This window comes from Oncorhynchus keta, chromosome 28 (genome assembly GCF_023373465.1).
Source record: "Oncorhynchus keta strain PuntledgeMale-10-30-2019 chromosome 28, Oket_V2, whole genome shotgun sequence".
Classification (NCBI taxonomy): Eukaryota; Metazoa; Chordata; class Actinopteri; order Salmoniformes; family Salmonidae; genus Oncorhynchus; species Oncorhynchus keta.
Window position 1 is genome coordinate 24,887,215 of NC_068448.1, and position 20,361 is coordinate 24,907,575.

The 20,361-nt window shown below is 44.3% G+C and overlaps 1 protein-coding gene across 7 annotated transcripts in view; it reads left to right on the forward strand.

Moving 5' to 3' along the window:
- Window positions 1-20,361, forward strand: part of LOC118360891 (ankyrin repeat and SAM domain-containing protein 1A-like) — a 114,369-nt gene that overhangs the window by 18,359 nt on the left and 75,649 nt on the right. For 6 of the 7 annotated variants that reach the window (XM_035740428.2, XM_035740432.2, XM_035740433.2 and 3 more), the window contains exons 2-4: window positions 10,640-10,720; window positions 10,900-11,056; window positions 12,103-12,168. In XM_035740428.2, coding sequence (XP_035596321.1) covers window positions 10,640-10,720; window positions 10,900-11,056; window positions 12,103-12,168 — 304 coding nt within the window. The remainder of the gene's footprint in view (window positions 1-10,639; window positions 10,721-10,899; window positions 11,057-12,102; window positions 12,169-20,361) is intronic. The other variant, XM_035740435.2, reaches the window with a different exon arrangement.

A 20,361-nucleotide genomic window follows, 5' to 3' on the forward strand; every position in this document is an offset into this window, starting at 1 on the left:
ATACACATGGTTAGCAGATGTTAATGCGAGTGTAGCGAAATGCTTGTGCTTCTAGTTCCGACAATGCAGTAATAGCCAACGAGTAATCTAACCTAACAATTCCAAAACTACTACCTTATACACACAAGTGTAAAGGGATAAAGAATATGTACGTAAATGTATATGAATGAGTGATGGTACAGAACGGCATAGGCAAGATGCAGTAGATGGTATCGAGTACAGTATATACATATGAGATGAGTAATGTAGGGTATGTAAACATTATATTAAGTAGCATTGTTTAAAGTGGCTAGAGATATATTTTACATCAATTCCCATTATTAAAGTGGCTGGAGTTGAGTCTGTGTGTTGGCAGCAGCCACTCAATGTTAGTGGTGGCTGTTTTAACAGTCTGATGGCCTAGAGAGAGAAGCTGTTTTTCAGTCTCTCGGTCCCTGCTTTGATGCACCTGTACTGACCTCGCCTTCTGGATGATAGCGGGGTGAACAGGCAGTGACTCGGGTGGTTGTTGTCCTTGATGATCTTTATGGCCTTCCTGTGACATCAGGCGGTGTAGGTGTCCTGGAGGGAAGGTAGTTTGCCCCCGGTGATGCGTTGTGCCGAGCTCACTACCCTCTGGAGAGCCTTACGGTTGTGGGCAGAGCAGTTGCCGTACCAGGAGGTGATACAGCCCAACAGGATGCTCTCGATTGTGCATCTGTAGAGGTTTGTGAGTGCTTTTGGTGACCAGCCGGATTTCTTCAGCCTCCTGAGGTTGAAGAGGCGCTGCCGCGCCTTCTTCACAACGCTGTCTGTGTGGGTGGACCAATTCAGTTTGTCCGTGATGTGTACGCCGAGGAACATAACTTACTACCCTCTCCACTACTGTCCCATTGATGTGGATAGGGGGGTGCTCCCTCTGCTGTTTCGTGAAGTCCACAATCATCTCCTTTGTTTTGTTGACGTTGAGTGTGAGGTTATTTTCCTGACACCACACTCCGAGGGCCCTCACCTCCTCCCTGTAGGCCATCACAGCGCTTGATGGTTTTTAGCAACTGCACTTGAAGAAACTTTAAAAGTTGTCGACTTTTTCCAGGTTGACTGACCTTCATGTCTTAAAGTAATGATGGACTGTCGTTTCTCTTTGCTTTTTAAGCTGTTCTTGCCCTAGTATGGACTTGGTCTTTTACCAAATAGGGGTGGTATACAGAAGATAGCCCTAACTTGTCACAACACAACTGAGTGGCTGAAATGCATTAAGAAGGAAAGAAATTCCACAAATGAACATTTTACAAGGCACACTTGAGTGCAAAGCTGTCATCAAATCAGTGGGTGGTTACTTTTAATAACACTTTTGGTTACTACATGATTCCATATGTGTTATTTAATCGTTTTGATGTCTTCACTATTATTCTACAATGTAGAAAATAGTAAAAATAAAGAAAAGCCCTTGAATGAGTCGGTGTGTCCAAACTTTTTGACTGGTACTGTATGTATATACATATTGTTAGGCTATTTCTGGAACTCAATTCATTATAATAGCCTTACAACTCATTATAATAGCCTAAAATTGTTAGTTCTAAATGAATAGTAGGTATAAAGCCTTGGCCCAGCGTCGTCCGGCTTTGGCCAGGGTAGGCCGTCATTTTAAGTACGAATTTGTTTTCAACTGACTTGCCTAGTTAAATGTAGAAAATAATAATAATAATAATGTAAAATCCACAAAACCAGAGTATGAGTGAGTAATCTTTATGCTGACAAATATCAAACTTGACTAAAGTCATTCAACATTAGTTAACATAATAGCATATGGGCCTACAAAATAAGCCAATCCTCAACAAATAAGTCATATGTAAACTTGCACATTTTATAAATGAAACAAATACATTAAATAGCTCAGGTCTTCAAAATATGGGCCAAGAACAGCACCAACCTTTTCCCTTTTGTATCCAAATCAAAGTTTATATGTCACGTGCGCCGAATACAACAGTGAAATGCTTACTTACAGGCTCTAACCAATATTGCGGCGGGAAAAAAGTGTGTGTGTGTGTGTGTGTGTGTGTGTGTGTGTGTGTGTGTGTGTGTGGGTAAGTAAAGAAATAAAAACAGCAGTAAAAAGATATTTGAAAATAAGAGTAGCAAGTCTATATACAGACACCGGTTAGTCAGGCTTATTGAGGTAGTATGTACATGTAGATATGGTTAAAGTCACTGTGCATATATGATGAACAGAGAGTAGCAGTAGCGTAAAAAGAGGGGTTGGCGGGTGGTGGGACACAATGCAGATAGCCCGGTTAGCCAATGTGCGGTAGCACTGGTTGGTCGGGCCAATTGAGGTAGTATGTAGGTATAGTTAAAGTGGCTATGCATATAAGATAAACAGAGAGTAGCAGCAGCGTAAAAGAGGGGGTGGGGGGCGGGGCACACAATGCAAATAGTCCGGGTAACCATTTGGTTACCTGTTCAGGGGTCTTATGGCTTGGGGGTAAAAACTGTTCAGAAGCCTTTTTGTCCTAGACTTGGCACTCCGGTACCGCTTGCCATGCGGTAGTAGAGAGAACAGTCTATGACTGGGGTGGCTGGGGTCTTTGGCAATTTTCAGGGCCTTCTTCTGAAACCGCCTGGTGTAGAGGTCCTGGATGGCAGTCAGCTTTGCCCCAGTGATGTACTGGGCCGTACGCACTACCCTCTGAAGTGCCTTGCGGTTGGAGGCTGGTAACAACAACATCTTCTTCCTGTCCCACAACGAGCTATAACCTGTTTCACAGAGTGTGCACTGCGCAGTGGCTCGTGTTCATAAAGAGAATATGCCGTTTTGTCACAATGATATTTTCGCACATTTGGTTTGATGAAACCAATAATTTTAATAGAATAAAACATAAATATGTGAAATTTGCATTTATGTTGTTTAGGAACTAAAGTTTTCAAATATTATTTTGGATCCTGTTGGCATTTCACATACAGTATTTTCACACAGGTCCAGGTCCGTGGCCACAGAGCTGGATTCGACCAGGGATCAGAGGGTTAACTACAACATTTTGGATCTGACCCGGAATACGACCAGGTTGAATTCTAAATGTTGTATTTCTCTGGTATTCGGATAGATCCGTGAAGACCTCATGCTTCTGTATTCTACACCCCCGAGCTCATTAAGTCAATGTTATTGAGTATAATCCACTGTAGGAGCTAGGACATTGGCAGGTAGAGAAGTGTCAGTCTCTCTAATGGGGACTGGAGGCTGTACAATACAGGTTGGACACTCACTGAAAGGCATGCTGAGCTACTGTTTGGCAAATGGTGCATCTGGTCTCAATGTTTGGCCGGCAGTCCTCCCTCCGCTTAATTAAGCCCTATTGCCCTGGCAGTGCCCTGGCCCCCGCCATGCGCCAGGCGCCCTAGGGCACTGCCTCGCCCCTAATCCCTATCTGTGTGGTCGCACTGCTTAATTGGACTGAGGACAGATCTCAGCCTCACCTGGTCTTTCCACCCAGCAGCACAGCATCTAAATCCCTTTAGTCCCAGTGGGACTCCTGCTTTCCCTTTCACCTGCTCCATTCACCTCACCAGCTGTTCTTTTAGTTGTCATGTTGTAAAATTGAGTTTTTTAAAACATTAGCTACCACCTTGAAAACCAGAGGGTTGTTTGGCTCACAGTACTGTAGATTCTGCTGTAGTGGATCCTGAAGAGACATAGACAAATGGCAAGTAAAGGGCAGCAACAAAGGCTACAAAAGGGATTTCCTTTCAAGTTTTTAGGAGAGTGACAGAGGAAAAAGGCAATAAATGGGGTCCGTGAAGATGTCTTGTGCATCCTTGAGTAGCTTCAGCAGTCCTCTCCTTATACATAAAGAAGGCAAGAAAGAGGGAGAGGAATGGTATTATTATCATTTGTCCTCTTAGTGGCAAGGCTTTGTGCAACGCTGAATTACAGCCTGTAGAATCTCTGACTTCAGCCTCGTCAAGTTGATATTCCCTCAGGGAAATTAAGGATTAGCTCTTTCCTTTCAAAGTGGAATTCCCTCAGTCCAGTTGTTGGTTCTGAATCGCTCTAGCTATAAGAGGATGAAGTGGATTGTCAAGTGCCACTACCTCATGCCCTTGAGTTCTGCCCTACTAAGATGCTCAGGGGAGGTGGTGAGCCTTACACAAAATCCTTGTTCACACTGCAGGCCTCAATGCTCAAATTAGTTTTGTTTTTCAAAATACATTTGAAACGAATACTGACTGTCCAAACAGGACGTTACAAGTGACCTAAATGAGATTTGTGTGTCTTCAGACAGCAGTCATTTGCTGACACAGCTACTCTAGCTGTCATAGTGACGGCGGGTGTGTGCACAGTGGTGTAGGCTGATTGGTGGTGCTCATGTTCCCCATCACTCAGAAGTTATGTAGCAAGCTACGGTGACAACGATGCCTGCCGTGGACGTGTCCCAGTTGCTTTGAATGTTAAAAAATCATAGTGTAAGAACACTTTTAAAGCCTTTTATTTGTAACAATTAACAACAAGCTAGTTAGCTTCCACGTCATGTTCTTGTCAAATTGTCAACAGAGTAGCTAGCAAGCAAGAAGATATGTCAAATAACTATGGCCAGGAATCAGATTTGTATTTGACTGTATGTGGCTTGAAATATCCGATTTCCTTTTGGCTGTTCAGACTGCGGGAAAAATAACCGATTTCCTTTTGGCTGTTCAGACTGCGGGAAAAATAACCGATTTCCTTTTGGCTGTTCAGACTGCAGGAAAAATAACCGATTTTCAAATCGGAAATGCAAAAAAATGGTGTTTGAGTCATTTCAAACTGCCAATGTGAACAAAGCTTTAGAGGTGGCAGGAGAAAGGCCTCTTGTCGCCACGTTTTAGGCTTCATTTCACACTGCTTCCAGTCATTGTCTCTTGCGTACTATAGGCTAACATCCTTGCATGCTTCCAGTCATTGTCTCTTGCGTACTATAGGTTAACAGCCTTGCCGCTTCCAGTCATTGTCTCTTGCGTACTATAGGTTAACAGCCTTGCCGCTTCCAGTCATTGTCTCTTGCGTACTATAGGCTAACAGCCTTGCATGCTTCCAGTCATTGTCTCTATTGCATACTATAGGCTAACAGCCTTGCATGCTTGCAGTCAGACTTGCGTATGTAATCAAGCAGGCAGCACGACCAGAGCAGTTTTTTGAGTTGGCTATGCATTATTTGAAGTAAATTGTTATGTAAAATCTATTTCTAATCTGGGACAGCAACTAGCGAGCGGACAGTTTTTGTGTATGATGTGTTCAGTGGGCATGAAACTGGAAATGTGCACATCCAGTCAGTCCAAGGCAGTACTCTTCGCTACTTAGCTGAGGTGCATTGCCGGTGTGGAGGGATTTGCATTGAACCTCTAGAGTGATTTCCTTCCCCTAACAAAATTATATCCTTCACCATCATATCCTCCTCCTCACTCACTCTGCTAGTGTAGCTTCAGCCTGTACCACTGACATCCTTATCAACTATGGCTGACTGTGAGATGCCTTTAGCAGGCAGGCCTATAGGTCCATACAGGCCTGTAATTGGGGTTGACTGTATGGGAATGACTGGACTAATGCACAGTGAGTGCACAAAACATTTCCATGAGATAGACTGACAAGGTGAATCCAGGTGAAAGCTTTTATCCCTTATTGATGTCATTTGTTAAATCCACTTCAATCAGTGTAGATGAAGTGGAGGAGACTGGTTAAAGGATTTTTAATACTTGAGTCAATTGAGACATGGATTGTCTGTGCCATTCAGCAAGACAAAAGATTCAAGTGCCTTTGAACGAGGGAGGGCAATAGCTGCCAGGCGCTCCGGTTTGAGTGTGTCAAGAACTGCAACTCTGCCGGGTTTTTCACGCTCAACAGTTTCCTGTGTGTATCATGATTTATATATATTTTATTTATTTCACCTTTATTTAACCAGGTTGGCCAGTTGAGAGCAAGTTCTCATTTACAACTGCGACCTGGCCAAGATAAAGCAAAGCAGTGCGACAAAAACAACAACACAGAGTTACACATGGGATAAACAAACGTACAGTCAATAACAATAGAAAAATCTATATACAGTGTGTGCAAATGGAGTAAGGAGGTAAGGCAATAAATAAGCCATAGTAGCGAAGTAATTACAATTTAGCAAATTAACACTGGAGTGATAGATGTGCAGATATGATGTGCAAGTACTGGTGTGTTTTTGCTATTTTACTGGTGTGCAAAACAGCAAAAAAAAGTCAATCAAAAACAATATGGGGATGAGGTAGGTATTTGGATGGGCTATTTTATAGATGGGCTGTGTACAGCTGCAGCGATCAGTGAGCTGCTTAGATAGCTTAAAGTTAGTGAGGGCGATATGTCTCCAACTTCAGTAATATTTTAAAATGTATTTATTTATTTTGCAATTTGTTCCAGTCATTGGCAGCAGATAACTGTAAGGAAAGGCGGCCAAAGCAGTAGTGGGTGGTATAAGGGGCTTTGGTGACAAAACGGATGGCACTGTGTAAGACTGCATCCAATTTGCTGAGTAGAGTGTTGGAGGCTATTTTGTAAATTACATTTCCGAAGTCGAGGATCGGTAGGATAGTTTTACGAGGGTATGTTTTGCAGCGTGAGTGATGGAGGCTTTGTTGCGAAATAGGAAGCCAATTCTACATTTAATTTTGGATTGGGTTATGCTTTGTATGAGTCTGGAAGGAGAGTTGACAGTCTAACCAGACACCTAGGTATTTGTAGTTGTCTACATATTCTAAGTCAGAACCGTCCAGAGTAGTGATGCTAGTTGGGTGGGAGGATGTGGGCAGCGATCGGTTAAAGAGCATGCATTTAGTTTTACTATCATTTAAGAGCAGTTGGAGGCCACGGAAGGAGTGTTGTATGGCATTGAAGCTTGTTTGGAGGTTTGTTAATACAGTGTCCAAAGAAGGGGTGGTGGATCAGAGAATCACCAGCAGCAAGAGCGACATCATTGATATATACAGAGAAAAGAGTCGGCCCGAGAATTTAACCCTGTGGCACCCCCATAGAGACTGCCAGAGGTCCGGACAGCAAGCCTTCTGATTTGACACACTGAACTCTATCAGAGAAGTAGTTGGTGAACCAGGCGAGGCAGTCATTTGAGAAACCAAGGCTGCTGAGTCTGCTGATAAGAATGCGGTGATTGACAGAGTCGAAAGCCTTGTTTTAGTACCTTGAGCGTGGCTGAGGTGCACCCATGACCAGCTCTGAAGCCGGATTGCACAGCGGAGAAGGTACGGTGGGATCGAAATGGTCAGTGATCTGTTTGTTAACTTGGCTTTTGAAGACTTTAGAAAGGCAGGGCAGGATGGATACAGGTCTGTAACAGTTTGGGTCTGGAGTGTCACCCCCTTTGAAGAGGGGGATGACCGCGGCAGCTTTCCAATCTTTAGGTATCTCGGACGATACGAAAGACAGGTTGAACAGACTAGTAATAGGGGTTGCAACAATGGCGGCGCATAATTTTAGAAAGAGAGGGTCCACCACCCAAAAGACATCCAACCAACTTGACACAACTGTGGGAAGCATTGGAGTCAACATGGGCCAGCATCCCTGTGAAACACCTTTGATACCTTGTAGAGTCCATGCCTCAACGAATTGAGGCTGTTATGAGAGAAAAAGATGGTGCAACTCAATATTAGGAAGGTGTTCCTAATGTTTGGTACACTCAGTGTATGTGACACTATATAGGGAAGGATGAATTTTCCAGTGTCTCTTCTTTGGCCTACAGAGCCTTGGCCTGTATTGTTCTGAAAGCTAGAATGCAGACACTTATTTAACGGGACTGCTCCGACTGGGTAATTGCAGGCTGCTCTCAGAGCTATTATGGGAGATTTATTTTAGGGGGCAAAAGCGGCTATTACAAAACAAGAGGGTTCTCATCAGAGCGATGCTCCTGTGGAGCTGTGCAGGGATGAAGGGAGCATTCTGTTGCCTGTGTCCTCTTACTGCCTTGTGCCCCCCTCTCCAATGGCCATGGTGATGTCATCATGTTGTCACTATCATCGCCCCAGCCATTAGACCTTTCTGAGATTGAACATGTCAGCATTGTTAAGTATGTAAGTGTGTGCATTGCGTGCCAGTTTCTTTTTTGTTTTCAGCGTTGATGATATGGATTAATGTTACGTCACTTGAACATCAATGTTCATCTTTTAATCTGGCACATTCCAGGGGTTTTATCATAGATAGATGACATGGTTGCATGGTGGTGCAGCAGTATCATCCTCCCTACTGTTGGTAGAATCCCTCTCTTGGTTCCATTTCAGTGCTCTCATCTCCTTTTCATTTATCTTCACGAGATCAGACCTTTATTTTTCCAGTCCTAGGTTGTATTTTCTTTTCAAATTATTTATTTTAGGAAGTGCTCAGTTTGCAGCCAGATCCCATTGTTACTGTTGACCTGCTGCTCGGCATGGCATGCTATCCCAGCGCCCAGGCTTCCTTTGCCTGTTTAATTACTCCCTCTCTCCATTTCTCTCTTTCTATATGCTGATTAAAAGAAACAAACCATCACAGCTGACAGCTGAGTTCAGCCTTAAGTGTATGAGAGCTCTAGGCCTATATATATCCTCCAGTCCAGACCCTTCAATTCAAGCAGTGGAGGATAGAATGAAGTGAGTGGTTGATAATTACATTAATGCATAGGGGTGGATTTGGCGCATGTGCACTTTGTCAAAAACAATACATAGATTATTTCCAGACAATACCATTTTTTTGATTATAAAAAAAGAAAAGAGGGAAAAAAGGGCTTTTTTTTGAAGAGCATACAGGGCGGCATGGCAATAAACCATCGTTTCCCAGCAAAACTCCATATTTGGTGAATAAGGAAACATATTTTGACATTATTATTATGCTTGCAAAGGTGTGTAATGGGAAAATGAATGGTAGTTAACTGGGCTAGAGAGGAGACTCGTCATATTCATTGTCTCCTCCTCTACCCAGATAAGGGTTCAATGTGACCCCTGAGCACTAATTATGCGCACACCCAAATGAGGTGCTTTTTACATGACATGTTTTTGCATTTTCATTGTTGGACATAAAAGACTGTTAAAAACACCAGGAAATTAGCTCCAAGTGATTTTAATTTGGAAATCTGATCCCAAGTATTCACACGCATAACCCTATAGGGCAGGGTTTCCCAACTCTAGGCTTACGGGTGGTTTTATTTCAATTAAACATACAGTACCAGTCAAATATTTTGACACACCTACTTATTCCAGGGTTTTATTTTATTTTTACTATTTTCTACATTGTTCGTAGCTTCAATCCCGCAGCGCGCACTTGCACACACTTTCAGTATTATGTCTACTTCTGATAAGCTACTCAGGAAAGGGCTGAAAATAGCCCATATTAGTATATGTAGCCTTAGAAATAAGGTTCATGAAATCAATAACTTGCTCACATCAGATAACATTCATATTAGCCATTTCTGAAACTCACTTAGATAATTTATTTGTTGATACAGCAGTAGCAATATAAGGATAACAACATCTATATGTAACAGTTTAGCTTGTGTCCCTCTCCTCGCCCCTACCTGGGCTCGAACCAGGGACCCTCTGCACACATCAACAACTGCCTCCCACGATGCATCGTTACCCATCGCCCCACAAAATCAAAATTTCACATTCTTAAAATAAAGTGGTGATCCTAACTGACCTAAGTCTGATTTTTACTAGGATTAAATCTCAGGAATTGTGAAAAACGGAGTTTAAATGTGTTTGTCTAAGGTGTATGTAAACTTCCGACTTAAACTGTAGTCATTGGCCCAGAATTTCCACATCGGTGCATCCCAACTAACTAATACCAGTAAGAAGGTAAACCTACTGTATGTAGAGATTATACTGGATTTATAGCCTATAGGCCTATTTATTTATTTTAAATCTGGCCCGCAAATTGCTGTTGACAAACAAATCGGTCAGGAAACAAATGTGTGCAGCCATAATTATTGCCCACCCCTGTTCTATGTGGTGATGTAAAAAGCCTTCACTAGTGTAGGGCATTTCAAGTCTTTTCAGTTAGCCTTTTCATTCTGCTTAGTTCATCTAAAAGAGCCGGCTCCAAACAGCTCTACCTTCAGTTGCAATGATTCTGTTAAATATACATTGGGGTGGGGGGGGCAAAAGACTGGCTTCTGCCTGGGGCCTCCAACTTTACTGCCCTCCTGCTGTGTCTTAGTGTGGGTGTGTGTACTTTACAACCCCATCCGTCCTCTGCTGCCTGGTGCTGCTGGCTTGGCCCATGCTTCCTCATTCCTTTCCCTCTCACTCAGTGCTGTGGTTCAATTCCTCAGGGAACGCCTCTCATCTGGGTGTGAGCTGGCCTGGGCTGGGCTGTGAACCTGGGCTGGGCTGGGCTGTGAACCTGGGCTGGGCTGGGCTGTGAACCTGGGCTGGGCTGGGCTGTGAACCTGGGCTGGGCTGGGCTGTGAACCTGGGCTGGGCTCGGCTGTAAACCATGGTACACAACTTATAATGTAGCATGACTGCCGATGACACTGAGGGGCTAGGACCTGCCGTTTTGATCGGCAACATGTCACAATGTTTGCCTACTGAACTTGTCTCTCTGCTCACGCTAGCTTTAGGCTCTTCCCTCAGCTGCATTATACTGTTATATGATCTAATATTCCCTCTCTCTCTCCCCCCACAGTATCTGGAGGGGTCCTAATGTGAACTGTGTGGACAGCACTGGATACACTCCTCTACACCATGCAGCCCTAAACGGACACAGGTAGATCTAGAGCTAGCTCTGCTCTGTTGTCATGGGAGTTTAGATTAACTGACAATGATGTGCCCGAGGTCAGCTAGTGGGAAATACCATATTTGTGTGGTTAATATTGATATAGTACACTGTCATCAGCCTACATAATGTTCAACTCTTCTGACAGTGTCTGCCTGTCCATTCCACAGTGAAGTTGTGGAGTCACTGTTACGTAACGAGGCCTTGACCAACATCGCCGACAATAAGGGCTGCTACCCGCTGCACCTGGCCGCATGGAAGGGGGACCAACGGATCGTCAGGCTGCTCATTCACCAAGGCCCCTCACACCCCAAACTCAACGAGCAGGTCTGACCCCCCGCTAAGTGTGGCTCCCTTGTTCTCACTCCATCTGTTCCCCTGATACCTCCAGGAATCGGTCTTCCTCTGCTCACAGCAGCAGTGGTTTTTGATCTGATCTGTGTAACAGTGTGAAGGAAGGAACAGGTCGAGTGCAACACCACATAACCCTTCACTATTTCCCCTGTTAACTAGAGTCAGTGAACTTTAGTGTTACACCCAGTGTCTGGCACATGGATGGACATCTATCCTATACAACTCATCATTCATATACAGTGTCCACCTCACTATGCTCATTTCTATAGAATGTATTTTTAACTGGGTACACTGTGGACCGTGTTCCTCGTCTCGCTGTCTGTGGTTTGCAAATACCATCTGCCGTTTTTGAGAACATATATATATTTTTTTATACAAATGAAAGTAGGACAGGGCTTGTTCATTCAGTGCAAGACCATACACATTAACTGCATTGCGTCATGAGTTTGACTGCACTAATATTTGTCTTGAAGTGACTTGACACCAGCCAAGTGAATGTGTCATGTTTGAACTAATGGATTGTTCTGTTTGATATGTAATGTGTTAAGTCCAGGCATGGTGTGTAGAAACTGTCCACTGCGTAACCACCAGCAACACCTTCAGTATTTACCTTGTCCTGTCTGTGATCTCGTGTTTAGTATCTTTACCATTTTGGCAGAAATGACCCATTAGGAGGCAATTGAACAAAATCAATCATAGCCATAGAGACAAGATCCCATTGATAAAGTACGACATCACTGTAGTACTTCCCAGTAGTACTTCCCAGTAGTACTTCCCAGTTTGAGTTTATTAGTCTGTCACTGGAGTCATGATATTGGAATAATCCTCTGATCCATTGCCAGCTCATTTTGTGTCATTTCTGTCAGCCATCTCTATGCCTGTTCATGACATCTGTTTGTTCATTAACTCAACTTTGTTCATATTTCTGTTCATTTATTTTGTCTCAGCCTTGCAACTGACTGTCATGCATTGCCTGTGTGTGAGTGAAAAACCATTGCTTCATTTTTCTTCCCTCCTAGAGCTCCTCTGTAGAGCACAAAGAGTTGAAACGCTGTGGGCCCTTTGACCTGCATATTAATGCCAAGGTGTGTACCCAGCCAGCCAGCCAGCCAGACAGACAGACAGACAGCTGCTCAGAAGGCTGCTGCCCTTATTCTCCTCCCTGCTTCCATTGTACTCACACAACTAGTTGCACACAATCTCTTCGCCATGCATGGTTTTGATGCTTGGGTTTGATGCATGGTTTTGGTGCTTGGGTTTGATGCATGGTTTTGGTGCTTGGGTTTGATGCATGGTTTTGATGCTTGGGTTTGATGCATGGTTTTGGTGCTTGGGTTTGATGCATGGTTTTGGTGCTTGGGTTTGATGCATGGTTTTGGTGCTTGGGTTTGATGCATAGTTTTGATGCTTGGGTTTGATGCTTGCTTAGCTTGAACTGGCAGTCTGTAGAGATAAGGGGACTTGCTTTAACCTTTTCTGGGTACCTTTCTTGTGGTTTCTTGGGGTTCTCTCTAGATACTTTCACCTGGTAACTGATAAGAATTGGAAAGGTGGATTTGAAATGTTATTAGTACTACTGCAGTTGTGTTCCATAGTCAGTTTTCCTGTTTATACAGTCACGTGATGTTGAAGGACTCTGATGTATGTCTCTTTGGGAGCGTCTTCTCTCATTAGTTGTAAATATGAACAAGGCAACAGTAAACATGTCTTCCCCACGAATGATGCAGCCCCCTGTTGGGCCAATTGAGATTGTGTGTGACCACAGATTATCCATTATATTGACCAGATTGAAGTGGCCGCTGTAACAATGAAAAAGATATTCTTAAAAAATGGCATTTAGCCTGGGTACCAGTCTCTTTAACTAATCCACTCCGTGTACTCCATGTCAAGTCTTTGGCAATGACAAGGTGTGGCAAGGAGTGGAATGTTACCTAAAGATACTGTTACTCAGACTAGAAGGCAGTCTGGAGGAGGCAAGATCAGGTGGGACCATTCTAGCCAATGAGAGGGCAGATATGCTTGTGAACAACAGGCATAACTCTGATATAAAGTGTTTTTTTCTAAAAGTTGTCTGGATGTCACGTGTCCTAGCTATATCCGTACACTTGTAACAACCTAAGCACTGTGAAACTTCTGTTCGATTAAATAAGCCACACCTAGCAAACAAGCCATTACATTTTTTGTTAACCAAATTTGACACTCATTGACCTCCATACAAAACGTCCTTGCTTGGTGAGCAAAAAAATCTTTAAAAAATAAATCAAATTAAAAACCTGTTGGAGAAGACAGATGTTGGGCCTAGTTATCACTCTCGCTTCCTCTCTGGTGTGACAAATTCCAGTTTATTACTATAGCTCCCGCCTTGGGCCAATCAGTGTCATTTTGTAAATGCTGGATCTCTATGGCTGTGTTTCCCAACCCTGGTCCCCCAGTACCCCCAACAGTACACTGCTCTATGGCAGAAACACTGCTCTATGGCGGAAACACTGCTCTATGGCGGAAACACTGCTCTATGGCAGAAACACTGCTCTATGGCAGAAACACTGCTCTATGCCAGAAACACTGCTCTATGCCAGAAACACTGCTCTATGGCGGAAACACTGCTCTATGGCAGAAACACTGCTCTATGGCAGAAACACTGCTCTATGGCGGAAACACTGCTCTATGGCGGAAACACTGCTCTATGCCAGAAACACTGCTCTATGGCGGAAACACTGCTCTATGGCAGAAACACTGCTCTATGGCAGAAACACTGCTCTATGGCGGAAACACTGCTCTATGGCGGAAACACTGCTCTATGGCGGAAACACTGCTCTATGGCGGAAACACTGCTCTATGGCGGAAACACTGCTCTATGGCGGAAACACTGCTCTATGGCGGAAACACTGCTCTATGGCGGAAACACTGCTCTATGGCGGAAACACTGCTCTATGGCGGAAACACTGCTCTATGGCGGAAACACTGCTCTATGGCGGAAACACTGCTCTATGGCGGAAACACTGCTCTATGGCGGAAACACTGCTCTATGGCGGAAACACTGCTCTATGGCGGAAACACTGCTCTATGGCGGAAACACTGCTCTATGGCGGAAACACTGCTCTATGGCGGAAACACTGCTCTATGGCGGAAACACTGCTCTATGGCGGAAACACTGCTCTATGCTGGAAACACTGCTCTATGGCGGAAACACTGCTCTATGCTGGAAACACTGCTCTATGGCGGAAACACTGCTCTATGGCGGAAACACTGCTCTATGGCGGAAACACTGCTCTATGGCGGAAACACTGCTCTATGGCGGAAACACTGCTCTATGCCGGAAACACTGCTCTATGCCGGAAACACTGCTCTATGGCGGAAACACTGCTCTATGGCGGAAACACTGCTCTATGGCGGAAACACTGCTCTATGGCGGAAACACTGCTCTATGCCGGAAACACTGCTCTATGGCGGAAACACTGCTCTATGGCGGAAACACTGCTCTATGGCGGAAACACTGCTCTATGCTGGAAACACTGCTCTATGGCGGAAACACTGCTCTATGGCGGAAACACTGCTCTATGGCGGAAACACTGCTCTATGGCGGAAACACTGCTCTATGGCGGAAACACTGCTCTATGGCGGAAACACTGCTCTATGCCGGAAACACTGCTCTATGGCGGAAACACTGCTCTATGGCGGAAACACTGCTCTATGGCGGAAACACTGCTCTATGGCGGAAACACTGCTCTATGGCGGAAACACTGGTCTATGCGGAAACACTGCTCTATGGCGGAAACACTGCTCTATGGCGGAAACACTGCTCTATGCTGGAAACACTGCTCTATGCTGGAAACACTGCTCTATGGCGGAAACACTGCTCTATGGCGGAAACACTGCTCTATGGCGGAAACACTGCTCTATGGCGGAAACACTGCTCTATGGCGGAAACACTGCTCTATGGCGGAAACACTGCTCTATGCCGGAAACACTGCTCTATGCCGGAAACACTGCTCTATGGCGGAAACACTGCTCTATGGCGGAAACACTGCTCTATGGCAGAAACACTGCTCTATGGCAGAAACACTGCTCTATGGCAAGACACATTATTCACCCAAGTTTTGTAAAAATGGGGCCATTGCTGTCTGAGAGATCGCGTGTGACTAACGTATGAACAGATGGACGGAGACCAATCCACAGTCCCCTCCCCGATTTTATTTTAGGGAACAATTAGTCCCATGGGGACAGAACCACAACATAGAATAGAATGGATGTGATTTCAGTGACATAGGTGTTACGTGTCAGTCATTTCTGACCGGTGTGTTTTCCTTGGTGTTTCTCTCTACATTTGACCTTGTTCTAGACGTGTATGTGCTCATGCTTGTCTCGGGTCATTATGTCCTACTGTATGTGTAGAAGCCACATTCACGCTTACAGTCAAGCTCAAGTCAGAGAGTTTCCCCCCCGGAGATTTAGAATTATTGAACCGTTAACACTTCATCTAGCTTACTGACAGAGGCAATGTTACCTTCACATCAAATTGAGGCTAACACCATCACTGGAGTGTTGAGAGGTCAAAGCTTGTGTTTTGAGGAAAGCATCTGAAAATCAAATTATTTTTAAAATGGTGTCACATTTCCTCAGTGGTAACTCAAGCCTCTTAGCTTCGGTTGCCTTAAAGCGACATGCAGCATGTGTTTACCAAACACTGAATCCTCATTACATGTCCTCTACTACTGTATAATTGTTGCTCCTCTTAATGCAAACGTTTAGGATGTGGTTTAGTTGACAGACTGACCATTTGACGTCTGTGGGGGTTAGCTTCTCTGTTGCTTTTGGAATACAGCAGTATGGGTTCCAATACCTGGCCACAGCAGACCTAAATAATGGATAAGCTGTTATGAACAAATCAGAAACATGGATAAATGCAGGCTGGATGGATGCTCTGGCAGTGATGGTAATGGCATCATGTGACTGTGGATCTCTCTTTGGGTTCCTAATATCTCAGTGTTTTTGTAACAACCAGAGAAATGTCTTCCAAGGAGAGGGTGCTTTTCTGTGTACCAGTCTCTTTGTATCAATGTCAGGCAGAGTGTGCTCTCTGCTCAATGTGTGTGTGTGTGTGTGTGTGTGTGTGTGTGTGTGTGTGTGTGTGTGTCTCTCTCTCTCTATCTGTTTTTCTGCTTTTGAGTCTGCACCACTGTGGAAGAGAGCAAGGGAGAGGTGGGATGTTGTCATGGCAACGGTGTCACGGCTGATTGGTCTTGCAGCAGCAATGACTGACCCAGTGGAACATGCAGCAGGAGAGAAGATAGGGGTGTGTGTCATGGAGTTAGCTAGCTAGAAATGGGAGGGGTGGTTGTGGGCAGAGGTTTATGGGGGAGGAGGGGGCTTTAAGTGCAGGCTCTCCCCCTCAGGGAAGCACTGTAGCTCAGCCTGGACACAGCTCAAACAGACCCTCTCTCTCTGTCCTCCTGGCCTTAGTGCTGCCTAGCTGTAATGTTCATTAAGCGTTGCTGCAACGCTCTCCCAGTGTTACCATCTCCAATGGGCCTGCCACTTGATGATATTCCGATAGTGCCCCAATTGATTTTGATAACATTTGATTTGGAAGGAAAAGTGATTTATCATGGAAGCTTGATTGTAATATACAAATAAAATATAACACTTAGTCATCATTTCTCTGCTTATTGTTATTTCTCATCTCCTATTTTAAAAACAATTTCTTCCATCGAAAAAGCCTGGTGTCTGATAGTGGTATTTTCAAGGAACGTGCGGTACTGCTCTTGAAATATGTCAAAGCTGCAAGTCTAACAGTCCTCTGTCTCCAATATAGGTCACCTGCCTAACAAAATGTACTGTACCTTCAGATGGTTGGCTGACTGTGGTAAATATGAACACCGACACAGTCATGCAACCAGCTTCCAAGCTTTATACTACACAGAGGGAGAATGAGATGGCAGATGGCAGTTGCGCGAAGTGAAACGCACAGTGTAATACATACTGTACACACTGCTTGCAGTAGGCTAACAGTGCCCTGAAAATAACACCAGAGAACCTAAAAAGTGAACAGTGTGAAATTTCAGACAGGCTGCGATTCATACCAGGTATGAGAGCTAGTATTGAATGACAATGCAATGTGCCTTTAAAAAAAAAGAAAACGATTTTGCTTTCTAATCGGATGGGCCAGCTTGTCTGAAGAGGGATATTTTTAAAATGTTTTTATTTAACCTTTATTTAATCAGGTTGAGAACAAGATCTCATTTACAACTGTGACATGGCCAAGATGAAGCAAAGTAGTGAGACAAAACAACAACACAGAGTTACACATAAATAAATGTACAGTCAATGACACAATAAAAAGTCTATGTACAGTGTGTGCAAGTGTAGAAGAGTAAGGAGGTAAGGCAATAAATAGGCCCTAGAGGCAAAATAATTACAATTTAGCATGAACACTGGAGTGATAGATGTGCAGATGATGATGTGCAAGTAAATATACTGGTGTGCAAAGAGCAAGAGGATAAGTAACAATATGGGGATGAGGTAGTTGGGTGTGCTATTTACAGATGGGCTACCCCCTGCAGGGTAGCCTAGTAGTTAGAGCGTTGGACTAGTAACCGGAAGGTTGCAAGTTCAAATCCCCGAGCTGACAAGGTACAAATCTGTCGTTCTGCCCCTGAACAGTGACTAGGCCGTCATTGAAAATAAGAATTTGTTCTTAACTGACTTGCCTAGTTAAATAAAGGTAAAATTAAAATAAAAAAATTAAACAGTGATTGGTAAGCTGCTTTGACAGATGATGCTTAAAGTTAGAGAGGGAGATAGAAGACTCCAGCTTCAGCTCCAGATTTTTGCAATTCGATCCAGTCATTTGGGGGTGACCAGTGAAATATACCTGCTGGAGTGCATGCTACGGGTGTTGCTATGGTGACCAGTGAGCTGAGATAAGGTGGGGCTTTACCTAGCAGAGACTTATAGATGACCTGGAGCCAGTGGGTTTGGCGACAAATATGTAGTGAAGGCCAGCCAACGAGAGCATGCAGGTCGCGGTGGTGGGTAGTATATGGGGCTTTGGTGACAAAACGGATGGCACTGTGATAGACTACATCCAATTTGCTGAGTAGAGTGTTGGAAGCTATTTTGTAAATGACATCACCGAAGTCAAGGATCGGTAGGATACCCTCGTAAAACTGACTATGTTTGGCAGCATGAGTGAAGGATGCTTTGTTGCAAAATAGGAAGCCGATTCTAGATTAAATTTTGGATTGGAGATGTGAATCTGGAAGGGGAGTTTACAGTCTAACCAGACACCTAGGTATTTGTAGTTGTCCACATATTCTAAGTCAGAACCGTCCAGAGTGGTGATGCTAGTCTGGTGGGAGGGTGTGGGCAGCAATCAGTTGAAGAGCATGCACTTAAGAGCAGTTGGAGGCCTCGAAGGAGTGTTGTATGGTACTGAAGCTCATTTGGAGGTTTGTTAACACAGTGTCCAAAGAAGGGCCGGATGTCAACAGAATGGTGTCGTCTGCGTAGAGGTGGATCAGAGAATCACCAGCAGCAAGAGCGACATCATTGATATATACAGAGAATAGAGTCAGCCCAAGAATTGAACCACATGGTACCCCCATAGACTGCCAGAGGTCCAGACAACAGGCCCTCCGATTTGACACACTGAACTCTATCTGAGAAGTAGTTGGTGAACCAGGCGAGGAAATCATTTGAGAAGCCAAGGCTATTGAGTGCCGATAAGAATGCAGTGATTGACAGAGTCAAGCCTTGGCCAGGTCGATGAAGACTGCTGCACAGTACACTCTTATCGATGGTGGTTATGATATTGTTTAGGACCTTGAGCGTGGCTGAGGTGCACCCATGACCAGCACGGAAACCAGATTGCATAGTGGAGAAGGTAGGATACCCTCATAAAACGGACGGTGGGATTCAAAATAGTCGGTGATCTGTTTGTTAACATGGCTTTCGAAGATTTTAGAAGGGCATGATGGATATAGGTCTATAACAGTTTGGGTCCAGAGTGTCTCCCCCTTTGAAGAGGGGGGATGACCACGGCAGCTTTCCAAACTTTGAGGATCTCAGACGATACGAAAGAGAGGTTGAATAGGTTAGTAATAAGGGTTGAAGCCTGCGCTACTGGCACACTGCCCCACAGTCTGTTAGCATTCTCATTGGCTTCAGCTTAGCACCTGTGTCCGTCTCTGTCGACTGCCACACATCAGATCCGACACCAACCCTTTTTCTCCATATCTCCTTAAACATTTCTACATACATCCATGCAAGCTAGAGCCCCTCAGAAGGGCATCTGTCTATTTTGATGGACAGGTTTCTTTTCCTTCATCCTTTATGCTTAATCACATCCAGCATATGCCTGATTTTCTGCTGTAGGTTGAGTTGTTGCTTGTGGCCAGTGGAGGAGAAGAGAGAGATGCTGGAGAAAGCTACCATCTACTTGCCTGATGATTTAAACTGTTCGCCACATACTTCAGTCTGAGACTGCCATCGTTGAAGTCGTTTGTGGTGATGTCAAAATGAAGGGTGTTGTACAAAACAAAGTCATCAGTGATTGGTTCATCTCTAACAAATCGAAGTAGCAAAGCCAATGACAAATTTTCAAAACGCTGCTTTACCCACTTGAATTCTGGCTCTGGAGAAGAAACTAACGTCCGTGGGCGTGGAGTTGCTGTTGGCCGAATCAAGGAGTTTGGGTTGCCTGGCTACCCAATCCGCTATCTTCAGTTTCCAGGCATTTGAGATGAGCTTGCCTCTGTGCGGACATGTGAGAAACAGGGATTTACAAATATGTGTGTATACTACGAGTAGTCGCGTGCAGCGTTTGGGCAACCCTGTGGCCACAACAGCTGCTTGTCCCTTGCCCCACCCCCCTTAACCAGAGGGCAGAGCATGACGTAACCCCTCCTATTCCTTGCTCCGCCAGCCCAGCGAGCACATTACATGCCAGAGGTCACTAGTCTCTCCTCGTTAGCATCTCAGCCAGTAGCCCTACAGTACATAGTCGGACTGCAGCACGTTTCTTCTCTTCCCGAATTGGAACATTCTAGTGTGAGTGTGATTGGCATCACAACAGTGCAGAAGTTAGGCCTAATCTCCAGATGTTCCTGGTTAGTGTTCTGTTCAGATTTAATCTGAGAAAGCACTTTAATCTGAGTGTGTTTGACACGCACTGGAGTCTAGATTTAAGATGAAGGCCCATTTATCAGGCTATTTAAAAAAATTAAAAAAAAACGTTTAATTTTTTTTTTTTTTACTTAGCAAGTCAGTTAAGAACAAAT